Source organism: Perissodus microlepis, chromosome 23 (assembly GCF_051167445.1).
Source record: "Perissodus microlepis isolate ML-2025 ecotype Zambia chromosome 23, ASM5116744v1, whole genome shotgun sequence".
Taxonomy (NCBI): Eukaryota; Metazoa; Chordata; class Actinopteri; order Cichliformes; family Cichlidae; genus Perissodus; species Perissodus microlepis.
Window position 1 is genome coordinate 33855081 of NC_140482.1, and position 15430 is coordinate 33870510.

Genomic DNA, 15430 nt, shown 5'->3' on the forward strand with positions numbered 1-15430 from the left:
AGATTCAGTTTACATACATAAAAAAAGATTGTTTCCGCACCCTTAAAATTTATCTTGCACTTCCATCCTAGAACTTTTGTTCACAATTAACAAGCTCTATGATCCTTTACAGGGGTCAGCAATTTTTTGAGCCATAAATCCTATTTCAGAGAATATTCCCACAATTGGAAGAACTTGGGGACAAAGACAGGCAGAATTGACCTCCATCCACCCATTGTATTAAATGTTTATCCAGCTTACAGTCTCAGAGGGGCTGCAGTCTACCCCAGCAGTCACAGAGCAAAATGAAGGGTACATCATTTCACCCTGAGCAGGATGCAAGTCCCTCACAGGAGCAGAGAGAGGCAGATAACCACACAGTCTCACATCCAAACCTACAGGTAATTCAGAATCACCAGTTACCCAAACACACACACAGCTTTGTGTCACAGGAGGAAGTCCAGACAGGCACACAGAAAACATGCAAACTCCACACAGAGATGACAGACCTTATTGCTGTGGCAGCGCTAATGACTGCAACAGACATTACAGAGGCAAAAAGCAGGAGAAAAGGGTGCAGAGCAGAGAGTTGCATTGAGTACAAACTGGGGTTGAGGGAGGGGATCACAAGGACATTAAGTCATTACCTTTACTAAAATAGTCCTCCATGTCTGGCATGGACTCCTTGCTGTCCTGTGAGATACATTCGGATGACTCGCCCAATGAATCCATTTCTTTGCTGTCTTCATTGCTGATTGGACTGCTTTGCAGCGTCTCCGACTGACTGTCAGTAGCAGGCACTTTATCCTGACTGCTGGGTCTATTGGGGGAACTGTGTAGGACAGGAGGAGGAGGAGGAGGATACGCCTCTTCTTCTTCTTCAGAGTGCTGTTGCTGTAAAGTCTCAGACTGTGAGCTGAAGTCTCCGAGGCAGGCAGGTGTTTCTGGCAGCTCCCTACAGGTCTCTCTTTCTTGACTTCTGATTTGTTCGGGGACTTCTGGACCTTTCTGGTCCAAACATGAGTCTGACTGGAGCCTGACTGTTGTCACACACTTTGCAGGAGCCTCTTGCTCCGGCTCGTTCTTCGTCTCAGTCTCACATGCTGACCTTCCACTTGTAAGCTCTTCATTTGAGGTAAACACACCTGACTCCTTTGAGGATGGGTGAAGATGATGGTGGTGTGAGTTGTACAGTGCGGGACTCTTAAGCTCTAAAGATTTACTAGTGGAAAGTTTGCTAGGTGAGTTCACAGTGGGATATTGGAATTTGGAAGTGGCGTGATTTTCGTGCTGCTCCTTACTGATCGATCGGAGGTGTACTGAGTTCAGCACCGTGGGTGTAATGGACAGGCAATGGGCGTTGAATACCTCTGGGTTGTGAGGTACTATAGGCTTGGCTGACACTGCTGCTTTTTGTTTGTTTTGGTGAAGGATTTGCATCTGGGTCTTGTAAGCTGTTGCCTTGTTGTTGACGCTATGAAGGGCACTTAAGTCGAGATGAGAGGGAGGGATAATTGGCAGCTCCAGATCCCTCTTTGAGGTTGCACCATCCCTAGAGGACAGTGACTGAAGTGACAGTGATGAGAGAGAGGACTTCCTCTCTGGGACTTTGGGCTTCCTTTTACCACTTGATGGAGACAGTGGCCCAGGGAAAAAGGTAGAGGGAAATGAGGAGGTGGGTGTTTCTGATTGACTGGAGTAGCCACTGGATGGGCTTGCCAGGCCTGCCAGCTTCTCTGGGGATGTGAGCTTGAAATCTCCCTCGACTGATGGAAGTGAAGGGGTGGTAGCTCTGGAGCCAGACTGGGACGTCTGCGACTCTGAGCTATCCTGTGACTTGATGCATTCAATAACCGTCGTACCTGTAGCTGTGCTGGAGTTTGACAACGATCGGTAAGGATCTGTGGATTTCAAATCATTCAGGAGCCACAGATCTGCATAGTCTGACTGCAAAACCCCCTCATCCTTAAATGAATGTGTATCTGTGGAGACTAAGTCGGGTAGATCAGCTGAGCCCTCAACCCCCCAGCCTACCCGGGTTTCTCTGACCAGTGAGGAGTTTTCAGTGTGAGCCAGAGAGCCAGACAAAGCCAGCTGCAGTTTCCTCTCCTTTGCAGACAGATGAAGTTGCTGCCCACATGTAATCTTTGGTTCTTTCTTAATAGGGATGTTTCCCTCACTGCATATTTTCCTTAAGGAGGAGCTCCTCTTAGGTGGCGATGGCTTCACCTTTGGTTTTTTTAAGGAGAGGCAGCGTCTTCCCAGTGTCATGTGACCACTTGAGTCTGACAGGCCACAGTCAGTGCCTGAGGGTGCATAGTTATTATAAGTGAAGCTCTGGCTACCTTTCAGGCCGCAGTCAAAGTGCATGGAGGTGTAGTAACCTTCGTTGTCCACAGAGTAGTGTGAGACGGTGTCTGCTTTCTCTGATGGTGGTTTGTCGGAGAAGCTGCTCTCACAGGTAGCCATACTGGTGAAACTGGGGCAGCCCAGACTGCTCTCAGCTTCTCTGCTTGGCTCGGGGCTGAAGCCCTGTGACCCCGGAGGCTCTGGATTGGGGTAACTCCACTCCCCCTCGATGGGATTGCTGACACCAACTTCTTCTAATATGTCCATAGCTGTGGAGGAGAAGGAGCCTGCTCTTTGGGTCCTGAGGCCCTGATAGTGGTCCAGCAAGAAGCCTGTCTGGTCATCGTTAGTATGAGTGGCAGCGTTTAAAGAGAGCTCAGAGTCACAGTGGGAGGAGCCGGTCAGAGGTGGAGATGCGGCAGGAGGGATTGTTTCTGATGTCTGGGAGGGGCATGTGGAACTGCTCCCGCTCCAGTTCCCACTGGAGGACTGGTGGTCCTCCTTATGGTCTATCTGGCCTCCCAGCACTGCTGCAGCAGAGACGGAGTGCATAGGGCTGCTGAAGGTGTCCGAGCTAGATGAGATCTCACAGCTGCCCATGTCAGCTTTTCTAGGCAGGTGAGATCTGGTCCGTTCCATCCAGCTGCACTCCGGACTCTGTGACAGCTGCTTGTACTTAAGGCTTCCTAGCTGGTGTTCAGACATGGCCTGGTCATCAGTACTCTCCTCTTCATCCTTCAGAGTCAACTTCCTAGATCCAGTCAGAAACCCCTCAGTGTCGAAGGGGGAAAGGTCCTCCTCATCGTCGCTGTCGTTATGTCCGTTGTCCAACATTCGGCTGGTGTCTCTGGGCAGACTCCGAGAACGCAGGTGTGCTCCAACAGAGGCACTGAACATGGCGTCCGAGGTCTCAGGGAGGGAGGAGATGTTTCCTGCAGAATGTGAGAGGGAGAGGGAGACTCCCGGGCCTCTCTGGAGCCTGATCCTCCTTCGAGATGGTGCTCCTGAGATCAAAAAGTCTTCTGTCTGACAACCGGAATCTCTGGTGTTGAGATGGCTGGCAAACTCCTGGCTGGAAGGGGTGATATCTGCACTGGCGTGAACTATCACTGTCCGCTCTCTGGAGCCAGGAGAGTCATCAGAATCTGTGAGAAGCAAGACGCACACAAAATACAAAAATAAGAAATTCAAATGTCTTTCTTCATGTATTTAAAGGTAACCTGTTATAAAAAAAATACTTTCAGGGGCTCCACTTGTCACAAAGTGTCACCACAGGAGGTGGTTGCACATTTGATTTGGCAGATCTTTACACTTTTACCCTTCCTGAGAGAAACTGCAAGGGATTTCTGTCTGTTGTAATGCTTGTCTTTATGTTCTGTCATATATAAACTGCTACAATTGTGGATGCTCAAATCAAACATGGCCAAAGTTTCAAATAAGAACATCAAGTAGGTATGTAGAAGTAATCCTTGTGAGTCAAACATGCTTGAAATACTCTTTCAGGCAGTTTTTCTATTCTTGGTTTGTGATGATGTCACTGAGAAGGAATATGCCAAATATGATCATTTCAGCCATACAGTGGGAGGACCTGTACAGCTTGTTTTGGACAGGACGGCCTGCATTAAGGCCCAGAAAAACATAAACAAGCATTATTTTGAACTGCGAATCATGCAAAGCTACTCTAAGCGTGGTCCAAGAAAACTAATATGGAGCTGGAAATGAGCAGTACGAGTGGGGTGGGGGAGTTCCAACCGGCACGTTGCATCTTCCCATCTTATTTTCCATCATCTCTGCTGTTGATGGTCCAATGAAAATATTATAGGGATAGTTAACCACTAAATACAGTTTGCAACACTGATAGATGCACACTTCTTAATACACAGTTACATTTGGTAGCTGTAGTTTGGAAAACAGTACCCATATGAAGTTCTTTAAATGTATTTTTTTGGAGAACCACTGTATTCAAGAGAATACATACATCTACAAGTCTGAATTGGGTACTAACTCATTCCAAAACAACAGTGATGAATAAATGTGTAGTAGGTAGGTATCGTGCTGTCTAAAAAAATCTTGTCTTAAAATAAACATTTTCCCTCTTATTGTAAGCTTCTGGTATTTTTTAAGTCAGGGGAAGTTGTTTTCCAGCCACAAGTAAATGCAAAAATGCAAAAAAACCCATCCTACTTAATACCAGATACTAGGCCAATTGTGTGGTGGAATTAAACGGCATTCAGCAAACATGAGAAACATTTAAACCCCACAACTATGAAAAGGTTGTGAAAAATAAATGCTAACAAGGTCCACTAGGTAAAATCAAGCAAAGCATGTGACAAGCCTACCACAACTATGCACAGTAATTTAGGAGCAGTTTGGATTTATTTCAGGATAATTCAAACAATAGTCAAAGTAGTCCGGAGTGAAAATCAGATAGTATTTTAGTAATTATTTGAGTTTAAAAAAATTATACTATTTAACTATTCATTTAGTTCAGAAAGCAGTACTGTATGTGAATTTGGTTTTAGGATGGACGTTTTCTTTAAATGCCCTTCAAAAAGACCTTATAATTGTAACATATGCGCTTGTGCACTCACTATACACTTAATTAGTTCTAGTAACTACATAAAACAATAGAGGAAAAACCAAACTGAATCAAGTTTTTATATATCGCATGTGTCAGTTTAAGGAACATACCTAAGTCTCGCTGCACCTGTCTCGGAACGCCGGCAACAGTCCTCCGTCTCCTCAGCTTCCGTCTCCTCTGAAGCAAAGACTGCGAGTGAACGAGCGAGCAACGCACACTAGCATCTCTGTCAAAGCCAACCCCTGCAATGGAGACAGCACATCTGAGGAATCTTTGTTTGGTGGCGACTGCAGAGATTCCTTCTTTAACTCTCACGCTGTCACATAAAGAAACATTTAAGGTGACGCTCGGCCGTACCAAATTTAGGTGTCGCACAAAAATAGCAGTGAGGAGTGGAGCAAAGAGATCTGACAGAACTCAAAGTAGTAAGTTATTTACTGCTTAATGTAATGACAAAGCAGTAATTGTAAGAAACTTTGGAAAAGGACAGAAAACAAATAGTACTGATGATGGGTTTTGTACACATAAGAGAACTCCTGTGTGCAGGGTTCTGCTTTCCCTCTCTATATGATTTACTGTCATGTGATTGCAGGTCAGAGCTTTCAGCTCCATAGCGATTGCTGTGCTTTGCTTACAATGTGCATTTTTTACCCTCCACTGTCTCTGACTCGGCCGGTGTTGTTGTACAGCTCTCCTTTTGAGTGAAAATGAGCGAGAGTAAATAACGTCAGGCTGCCCTTTTCAACAATCTGGACAGAACTAATCAGCATTCATGTCACTGCATCTCGGCTCTTTGCAACAGCAGGCACAAAGCGTCAAAGGATGAGAAACAAAGTTAACTGGGCACAAAGCATGACTTGCACATTGAGAGTGACTGGAGCAACATTAATTGTGGCTTGTTTAGTAGCGATTGAACTGCAACACTTCCTTATATCTTCCAGGTACTTCATTGTTTCAAGCAAATTAGACAGTGAACAAAAAATTTAGTATCATGAGGAAGAGCCAAAACCAAACATTGTTCATTTGACGTTGTCCCAAAATTCTTATTAGACAGATACAAAAACATTCACCACACCTTTCACGTTCAAATGAGCACATATAGTTAACTTTATCTCCCTTTTAGTTTTCAATTTATGTTTTTAGTTTTTTTTAACAGTTTAATATACTTTTAGTAAATAATTTTCAAATGTTTAATCACAGTTTTTAGCAAAATACTGTCCTGTTGTTAGTAGCATTAGTTAACAGTTTAAACTGTTAATCCATAAATTTAGCTTATACTTTACCATCTAGGAATACCTTGAGTAAATAATTCACAAGTGTTTGTTACTAATGTTAACATGCTAGTCTGTTTCAACAGTTTAGTTTCTATTTTTGTTTGTAGTGTTAGCTAGCAATTCTGTACTTTGTTACTATTTACTACTGTTTTCATATACATGTAGACAACACCTTTTAAATAAAAACTTTAGGTTTAACTGCTCACCAACTTTAAAAAAAAAAAGGCCAACATATTAAACTAATATCTTTTTTTTTTTTTTTTGGATAGCATTATGTAATATTTTCAGCTGTTAATCCATTTAGCTAAAAATGATTATAGCTATTTGCTAACAATTTGACTGTTAGGACTTACTACTTGTAATTTACTAGAATTTACCAATTTTTATAAATTATGCTGAACAATTAATCTTTTTTTTGTTGCTAATTTATAACAGTGTTATCTAAAAATATAACAGCTACCAATATGTTTACATTATTTACTGCTGCTTTTCAGCTCCATTACTTTCAGTCAGGTTAATAGTTTTGCTAACTTTTAACTAGATTAGCTAATTAGTAATTAGTAAATCACTAACTTATGGTAGAAGTAAAAAAATATTAAAATACCTTTTTTTTTTTTACTGTGTGTTAGCAAGTTGTGTCGCTACTCTAAAAATATAGCTATGGGAAAGTGATAGCTTAGCTTGCCAGCTCTAGCAATCAGAAGAAACAGAGGGAAAGAGCTAGCTTAGCACTATGTACAAATCAACCACCCCCATGACCTATAATGAATATGGGTACATAGGAAGGTCAGCGTGTAGAACTACAGCTATAATGGCTAATTAGCCAGAAAAAGGGGTTGCTTATTTTAGCATGACTGAAAACAAAGATTAAACAATAAGCTTGGCTTTGCTAAAATGTATATAAATCAAACTACCAGCAACTCTTTCTATTTCTAATGAAATCTCTATATCACTTTTTTTTTATTTTGAGCAAAGGAAAAATGTAAATTTACACTTTTATGGCAAGACTGGTGCATTAAATTTAATTTATAGCATGCCGAAAATCACAAAATGATTTTTAAACACTTCAGGTTTTGTAAAGGTTTGAAAGTACATTATATGAGCTGTAATTACAATGTTTCAGAGCTGCCTCTACGCTGTGCGTCTTTACTTTTTCACCTTCCAAAGTCAAGCAAGCTGGCTCCTTGTTTCCAGTCTTTATTCTAAACTTAATATAAGCTGGTTGTTGCTTTGTTGTCTGAGTGGTATCAATATTCCTATTTAACACTAAAGGAAAAAAGTTTATATGCAGGAAAACAAAACAGAAAGGTGGCTGCAACTGCTGACAACTGCACACCACACCTTAGTTCAGTCACAACAATCAGATTCAGTGATTTCAATTTACCGGTCACATTAATGGGGATGACACATGAGGTGATGACTTGGGAATTGCTTTTCATTCTCTCTTCTGGAGTGGGCAGCGGCAGAGCTTTAGACCAGTTAGTCTGCTTGTCCAGGGTGGAGGGGATGTTAGCGATGGGAAACTTAGACCGGTGACCTAGAGCCACCCCGTCAGAGTCGGGGTCAGAGGGCGCAGCCTGCAACAGATGGATATTTGCATGGTTAGATTGTTAAGGTTAGGCCAGCATTACATGAAATATGGTTTGGCGGAGTTAGAAAGTGACCAAACTCAGCTTCAGAAAGGGGAATGTGCTGATTAAAGTCAGGGATTAGACTGGTATTGTCCAAGTGTTTATCTGGGAAAGAACTGAAGAGTAGATGAAGAGATTAGTGTCTTTATTAATAATCTGCAGCAGTCAGTGCTACCGTCTTTGCAGGCAGAACATAGGTAAATCAATACACATGCCCTTCCAGCTGCTGAGTTTAATGTTGGAGTGCAAAGAAACCATTAAGTCATGGAAATGAACAGCATGCTTCGGAAAAAAGGGAGAATGGAAAGCACAAGAAGCATTCAAAGAATCTCTACGTCATGCAAAAATTAAGGTTCAGAAACCCGACTGTGTCCGAGCCTCAGGCTAATAAAAAGTTTGACACACACACACTACAGAACACGTCTTGACAGATACTTTACAAATAAATAAAACGATGCCTCCTTCACTCACAGGATATGACAAACTATAACTTCCATTCTTAGCTCATGCTCCAACATTCCAAAATTTTTCCGAGGGTCTCCTGCATCATAACAAGTGTCCAGAAATCTCTGAGAGGAAATACTTCACAGCAGCGTTCCTCAACCATGGGCCTCCTCAGACTCTGCAGAGCCACTTGTCTTTATATCTGCATGCTAAATGAATTTCTTACCTTGAGATTCCAACACAGAGACACATGTGAAACTGGGAGTGATTCTCAGTTTCAACTGGTTCCCACCTCCACAACCCGACAACCTCCCACCCCCATTTAAAGGCAACCCTCGAGCCTTTGTGCTCCCCGTTCCCAGCAGACCAATGAGACCCTGACAAAACCCCGACCACAAAAGAAACTGGTTTCCTTGGAAACTTCTCGCAACTAGGAGGGGAAAAAAAAAAAATCAAAGGAAGACCATTTACAGCTGATTTGTTTTGAGAACGGTTTCAGGAGTGCCTGAGAGGAGGGATGAGCGGGCCTAGAGAAAGAGACGAGGGATTTGGGAAAAAGAAGGAAAAGCGGGCACGTACGGGATGAGGGGAAATAAAAAAGGAGCGGCAGAGTTTGAAGCTCATTCCTGTCTCACGACGGGCATCAAGCACGATACTTGTTTAAAAAAAGAAAAGAGAATCAAGAGAGAAACACGAGGCTGTCAGCTGTGCAGTGGGGAAACCACAGCACAGAGGGATCATGGGTAATCACAGGCGCAAGTTTCGAGAAGCCGACCCTATCATTAGAGAAACCCGGGCAGCTGTGATTGTGGCCCACATACACATTCCTCACATACTCCAAGCCCTTCATATGAACTCAAACAACAACAACAACAACAACAGTATGTAAACATGTGATGTGTGGGTGAAACTTTAAAGAGGTGCTCGCCTTCAGTATCACCCCACCCTCTCAACCGGGTGGAGCAGGGTGGCTACTACTGCCAGAAAGAGAGGGCATGCATTTAAAAAGAGATAAGTAGAGGTCAGTCAGGGCGGACATGTGAAATAAGGTGTTAGGGATAGGAGGACGGCGAGGGAGGGAAGGGACCAATACCTTTCTGCTCCAGGGAGAGAAGTGGCAACATTCGATAGGGGAGGAGGAGCGGATGGATTCGAACTGAATTACAAGGTGAAAAACAAACAAACAAAAAAGGACAAAAACACATGACAGGAATGAACATGGAGATCTTCAACACACAAACATAAGAGACAACATTAGGGAGGAATATGAGCACTGAAATATTTGGGTCAAGGCAGGCTGGTGAGCTGATGCTGAACCAGTTATCATGGTGATGAAAAAATGAATAAAAAATGAATGAAGCAGCACACACGTTACAAACACAGTCCCCTTTACCTGTGCTAACTGTGTCGTTGCATCTCTAAAATGCCTCTCTGGCTCCTTTGATCAAAGGAAATAAAAACCATACAAGTATTATTTAAAGGGGAATCATTTTGCACATTTCCAACTACATTTTTAAAAAGATTCTTGAAAATCCTGATTTGTCTTATACTGTTTTAACTCCCTTCCCCTCCCTTCATCAAGTCAACTTTCTTCTGATTGGCTCCCCTTCTCAGACAGAAGGCTTGGACAGGTGTAATGGTAATTTTTTCAGATGCTGCTTGCTGCTCTTCATTGCACACAAGATGTCTTTTAGCATCAAGGCATTGAGAGATAACCGTCCCGTTTTAGAGGCCATAAAGTCTGTGTCAGTGATGGCGGTGGCAACGGTATCCAGCAAGGCCATAAGTTGCTGGTTTCCATGTGTTTTGTTGTTTGTTTGTTTGGTTTTTAGTTGCCGTTTAGTTATTTGCATTTTTCCTTTTGGTTTGACTTGTCAGGCACAAAAAAATTCTTGCCAGGGTTTATGAATAAATTGACCATAAAAGAAAATGTAAGTCAGGGGTCTCGAACTCCAGGCCTCAAGGGCTGGTGTCCTGCAGGTTTTAGATGTGTCCTTGATCCAACACAGCAGATTTAAATGGCTAAATGACTTCCTCAACATGTCTTTGACATGACATGTTGACATGACATTTGATTCAGGTGTGTTGACCCAGGATGAGATCTAAAACCTGCAGGATCCCTGATGTAAGTGAAACTTAGTGTTTTGTAGCACAATAAGTGGACAGTTAAACAAATACAGTAGGAGAAAATATAAGGCACATCTGAATGATTTATGACAGGGAATGCAGTTGGAGGCTAACTACACAAGCAGAGCCTCAGTTGTGGTCACAGCACAGTGTGTGCTGTAATGTCATCACAACACTCAAACCATTCATATTGGTGCTTGACGCTCCTGAATGAGACGTGTCTCAGTTCAGAAAGAAAGCTCTGCATCAGTGCTGGTACGGACAGATTTGTTTCACAGTTTTTCCAGAATGGATTTTCCATCTGATCCTTTTCTGTGATCTGGGACAGGCTACTATAGCATTTAGCTGTGCCATAATATACTGGTAACCATAACCTTGACATTTAAAAATAAAACTACAATATTTATATAAAAATGCATATTAGAATATTATAAATAACAGCGTCATTACTAAAACACATCGGGGTGTAAACTAGTGACAACATTTCATTAGTTTACAGTCTGGGAAAGGGAGGAGACTGACCTGAGATCATATGAGGAATATCTGCTCTTACTGATGTCACCAAGAGCCAAGATTGGAAAAAAAACTGTCTTAAACCGAGTGTTTGTCTGAGCTGTTGGCTCACAGGGATTACTTGTATACGCACTGACCTCGTTATTGGAAACTATGGCCATGGGTAGTAAAAGCACTGACCACTGGTGTGGTATATGTAAGAAAATAAACAAAAGCAGATTAAGTTCCCTTTAAAATGCAATAGAAGCAACATTTGAATATCAAAAGATGATTATTTTTCACTTATTGACAGGGACTGTGTCTATCAATATGAATTACAGTGATGGTGTCACTGGACTTGGTGATTTTCATACTGAAATCAAGAAGATCTTTTAAAGCAGTTTGGATCAAAGTCGAGGACAATCGTCTCACCGTTGTTAAATTTGTTCCCCTCTGAGGGGACGGACACATGGGCATTGGGGGCACCGGCGAGATTGCGATGGTAACTCTCCGCTCCCTGCTGCCCGATCGTCTCCTCTGGTGATCTGCAGCAAAAAAGATGTAAAACACCGATTGTATTTATTCACTGATATAATAAAATATAAGTGTCGAGAGGTGTCACATGCAGACCGACCTGCGGGGTCAGATTAATCTGGTTAGATATGACTCCTTGGTCAGCCATTTTTTCTGCATTGAATTTACCCAGGAATTATTGTATAGTGTTGTGCTTAAGAGTGCATGACTAAAGTGATTTTGATGAATTCATAAGTGCACTTCTTTGATGCTTGACTATTTATGTTTTTTTAAGTTGTAGGTAGACTGTCTGTGTGAAAATGGCCTCTGAACATGCTTGTTATTTACGTTGTAGTTGCACAACATGTCCACTAGAGGGCACAATGCCTCCAAACACAGGCTGCAGACCTGCCCGGAAGGATGCATGTTATAGCTGAAATGTTTTTAAATGGCAGTAAGGTAAAAGTGAAGCAGTTTATTAACTAGGCATGACAGAGAGCAGCTTTCCCTCCTGTGTTGCAATCTGAGGACCTGAGTGCTGCTGAGGGCCTCACCTCGGTGCAGGGCCCACAGGCTGGTTTTGGCTTGCCTGTGGAGCTCTTCCACACATTCTGGCCGTGTAGAGGGATGGAAAACGTTCCTCTGCTGATGCCAGGGAGCTTGGTAATGTGCTGTCAGCTTACTCTCCACATCCAGGTTAGATACCGCTGTCAGGGAGAGAGAGATAGGTAAAAATGACAAACCTTTTCTAGTGAAATTCAACAGTGTGGTCACAGACAATCCAGTGTCATAATTTATAAGGCACAAGGGCATCTATATGATCCAAAAACATCTCACTGAAGCACAAATTAAGCCACACCTGTGTGACTAGGTAATAGTTTGAAACATGTTGCTTTACATTGGAAGTTTAGTGAGGAGAAATGGTCACAAAAACATCTCTATTGAATGAGCCTTCCATTAATAGAGAAAGCTCCAACAATCAGACGACCCTCTATGAGTAATCACTTGGTTTTGTGTCATGACATGCTATTCTGTGGGAAGCAACGTTTTTCCAATCGTCTGGAAAAAGCCACTTTAAATCTTAGCATCAGTTTCAAGTTCCTAACTGACTGTAGAGGCACCAGGTGTGAACTTTTGCTGCTGTAGCTCATCTCCTTCAAGCTTTGAGATGCTCTTCTGCATATCTTGTTTTTAACAACTGGTTATTTGAGTTACTATTGCCTTCAGCTTGAAGCAGTCTGGCCAATAAGAAGCCATTGTCACCCAGAGAACTAACCAAATTGTTTGTGGAGGATTTAAGCGACACTTCAAAGTCACCGTCCTTCCCCATTCTGATGCTCTGTTTGAATTTCAGCAGGCTGTCTTGACAATGTTTACATGACTGAATGCATTCATTTGGTGCCACGTGATTGGGTGATTAGATACTTGTATTAACAAGCAGGTAAACCTAATGAATTGGCTGGTGGGTCATTAATTAGTTAATTTATTCTGTCACTTTATAGAGACCAGCTTTTCATCATAATTAGCTGATATTTCACTAGTTTATCCAACCTGTTATCTGATAACTTTAACAGTCAGATTTTTATCGTTCATGGATTTCCTTTAAAGGACAATGGCTACTATCAGTCTATTATTTCTTCATGCTTCTTGTAACCCTTATTGAGACATGATGGCTGCATCACGGAAAGGCAGCTTTCATCACGACTGTACTGGACGTTCATTCAGGCATTTTTGTGGTTAAAATGTGTGACGTCCACATTTTCTGAAACAAATGCAACTGATGAGCTTTGCTTTGTGGTGGCTTTGAATGTTATCTCCTTCTACATATGAACACTGAAGGGTTTTTTATTAGTTGGGAGAACAACAGAGTCAGCTTAAAGCCTGAGACTAAAAATCCAGATAATCACATCCAATGTTAGCAGCACAATAGCCTGTTTACTAATGCAATGCTATCACCTGCAGCCAAACAATAGGTATTAATGCAACCTGATAGTGTGACTTTCATCCTCTAAACACTGACCAATACATGGAATAACCCCACTGCTCCCCCTTACATCTCCTCGAGTTACTGCACCGCTTCAAATTACACATAATGCATGGAGGGGCTGCATGAATGGGGAAAGTTTGAGTTCAAAAGGATGAAGTCTGGTCTTTGTGCTGGGACTTATTTGGATGTTGACTGCTTGAAGTATGCACAGGAGTGATTCATACAAGAACAAGATGTCAGAGAGAAACCAGCATGAGTAGATTAAAATAACAGCATAGTTTGGTTGCATGAAATAAGACTCCTTCATTGAAGGCACTGGCGTGAGATAGTATCTCAGACATCTGTAGCGAAATCCAAGTAAAATCCTGAGGATTAACTGCTGAGCTTTTGCTTTGATAGCACACAAAGACAGATCTGTCAGTCTTCTCTTACCTGCCTGACATTTCTGGGCCTGTCCTTGACCGGGCAGCTTTGCCGAATCGCACTCTGTCTGACCTCTGTGTCTGATGAGAGGCAGCTCTGGCTCACAGTTTGCTTTGTGTTGCAGCCAGAAGTTAACTTTAGCCTCGTTCACACAGAAAAGGACACGGTCCAACTCCTGACTGGAGCTACTAAAGGTCAGGAAGACCCAGCGCAGCAGCCCGGCACTAAACCTCAGCCTGTGTATCCAACTGCTGCATATGCTAAGTGCTTTTCTAACATCACTATCACTGCTATGAATCCTCTGGCAGGTCCTTTCTAAGAAACACTGCGAAATCCCCAGGAGACGCGATGTGTTTATCAATAAGCTGACACAACCTGACGTTTTCCAGGGTGATCTAAAAGCCCTCTGCTGTTTGACCTCGCTGAACTAAAAACACGCTCTGTGTTGCGTCTCCTGCACAGCTGGAGAAGCTGGAGGTGAACTCAGCAAAGATTTACACCGGTGTGGAAGCACCGCTTCACTCGAATCTCAATGAAATTGTTTTACGCCGCCAGATGTTTCCTACCTGCTGTCATATATGACTTTGCATGCGTGTTGTACATAAACAGCCAGGTTTAAAATATAAAACATGAAACAGTCACCGTTGTTAGCTGCCATTTTTTTTAATGCAGGAAAAACGCTGTAGGACCTGTATGGATATATCTGCATTTATTATATTTATTTATTGGACTTGCCACAGATTTAATATCGGTGCAGTAATATATAACCGAGCAAACGCCCACAATATTCCAGACGTGGAGCAGATGATGCGTTGATCAAATGAGGAGCCCTCTGACACTGTTTGTCAGCCTCTCCACTCAGTGCTTCCCCACTGAGCTGTGAACTGTTGGCCTTGCTGTGACACCCTCAGTGTCTCACAACACACTAAAAACCCATTTGAAAACAATAGCAGCCACAACTAGGACAAACACTGTGCTCTCATCATCTGACTCCATTCAACCTTCCCCGTTTTTATCGTCCTCCAGCTAAAAAACACATCAGTACTTCCTTTGACCTTGCTCGCTGAAATCTTGGTTAAGTGAGGCTGTGTTTGTGCGCCAGAGCACGAGTTCATTAGAGGCCTTTAAGAGAGGTTTTCATGGACACAGAAGTCCATATGGGCAAAGCTTTTAGTGCTAATTTAGTGGTCAGCTGTTGCCCCCAGTGAGGCCTAAGAAAACACATCAGGCTGCAGTCATCTCATTGACCTCTTGGCAGCTTTCTCTTTGTTTCACATCGGGCTGATTGATTTGCAGCATGGCTATATTGAGCCAAATGAGCCACATGGCCTCCGGTGAGAAGAAGAAGAAGAGAAAAAAAAAAGATTTTGCGGAGCATTTCTGTATATTTGCGTCGTTGCTTGTGGCATCTTTCTGTTAACTTTCCTGGCGAGGTGAAATCACACTCTGTTATGTGCACTGTGACACTGCCTATCAATCTCATCTCCACCTCTTCATTTGCTGCAGGATCATCCCCCACTGCACTCAGCCCTGCAGGCCAGGAGAAGAGGGGCAATGAAAGCCTGCATGCATCCCCAGACTGCCTCTGCCTTGTAATTTTCTCGGTTTTGGCTCAGACAGGAGCCAAGTC

General features: G+C 42.7%; 1 protein-coding gene across 6 annotated transcripts in view; it reads right to left on the bottom strand.

Annotated features, from left to right (window-relative positions):
- Window positions 1-15430, bottom strand: part of nhsa (Nance-Horan syndrome a (congenital cataracts and dental anomalies)) — a 70211-nt gene that overhangs the window by 3917 nt on the left and 50864 nt on the right. For 2 of the 6 annotated variants that reach the window (XM_084920617.1, XM_084920618.1), the window contains exons 2-6: window positions 11945-12097; window positions 11310-11422; window positions 9352-9414; window positions 5020-5151; window positions 627-3473 (exon numbers count right to left, since the gene is read on the bottom strand). In XM_084920617.1, coding sequence (XP_084776743.1) covers window positions 627-3473; window positions 5020-5151; window positions 9352-9414; window positions 11310-11422; window positions 11945-12000 — 3211 coding nt within the window. In that variant the 5' untranslated portion in view covers window positions 12001-12097. Of the gene's footprint in view, window positions 1-626; window positions 3474-5019; window positions 5152-7567; window positions 7761-8484; window positions 8572-9351; window positions 9415-9651; window positions 9697-11309; window positions 11423-11944; window positions 12098-15430 lie in introns of those variants that run through there. The other 4 variants (XM_084920614.1, XM_084920615.1, XM_084920619.1 and 1 more) reach the window with 4 other exon arrangements.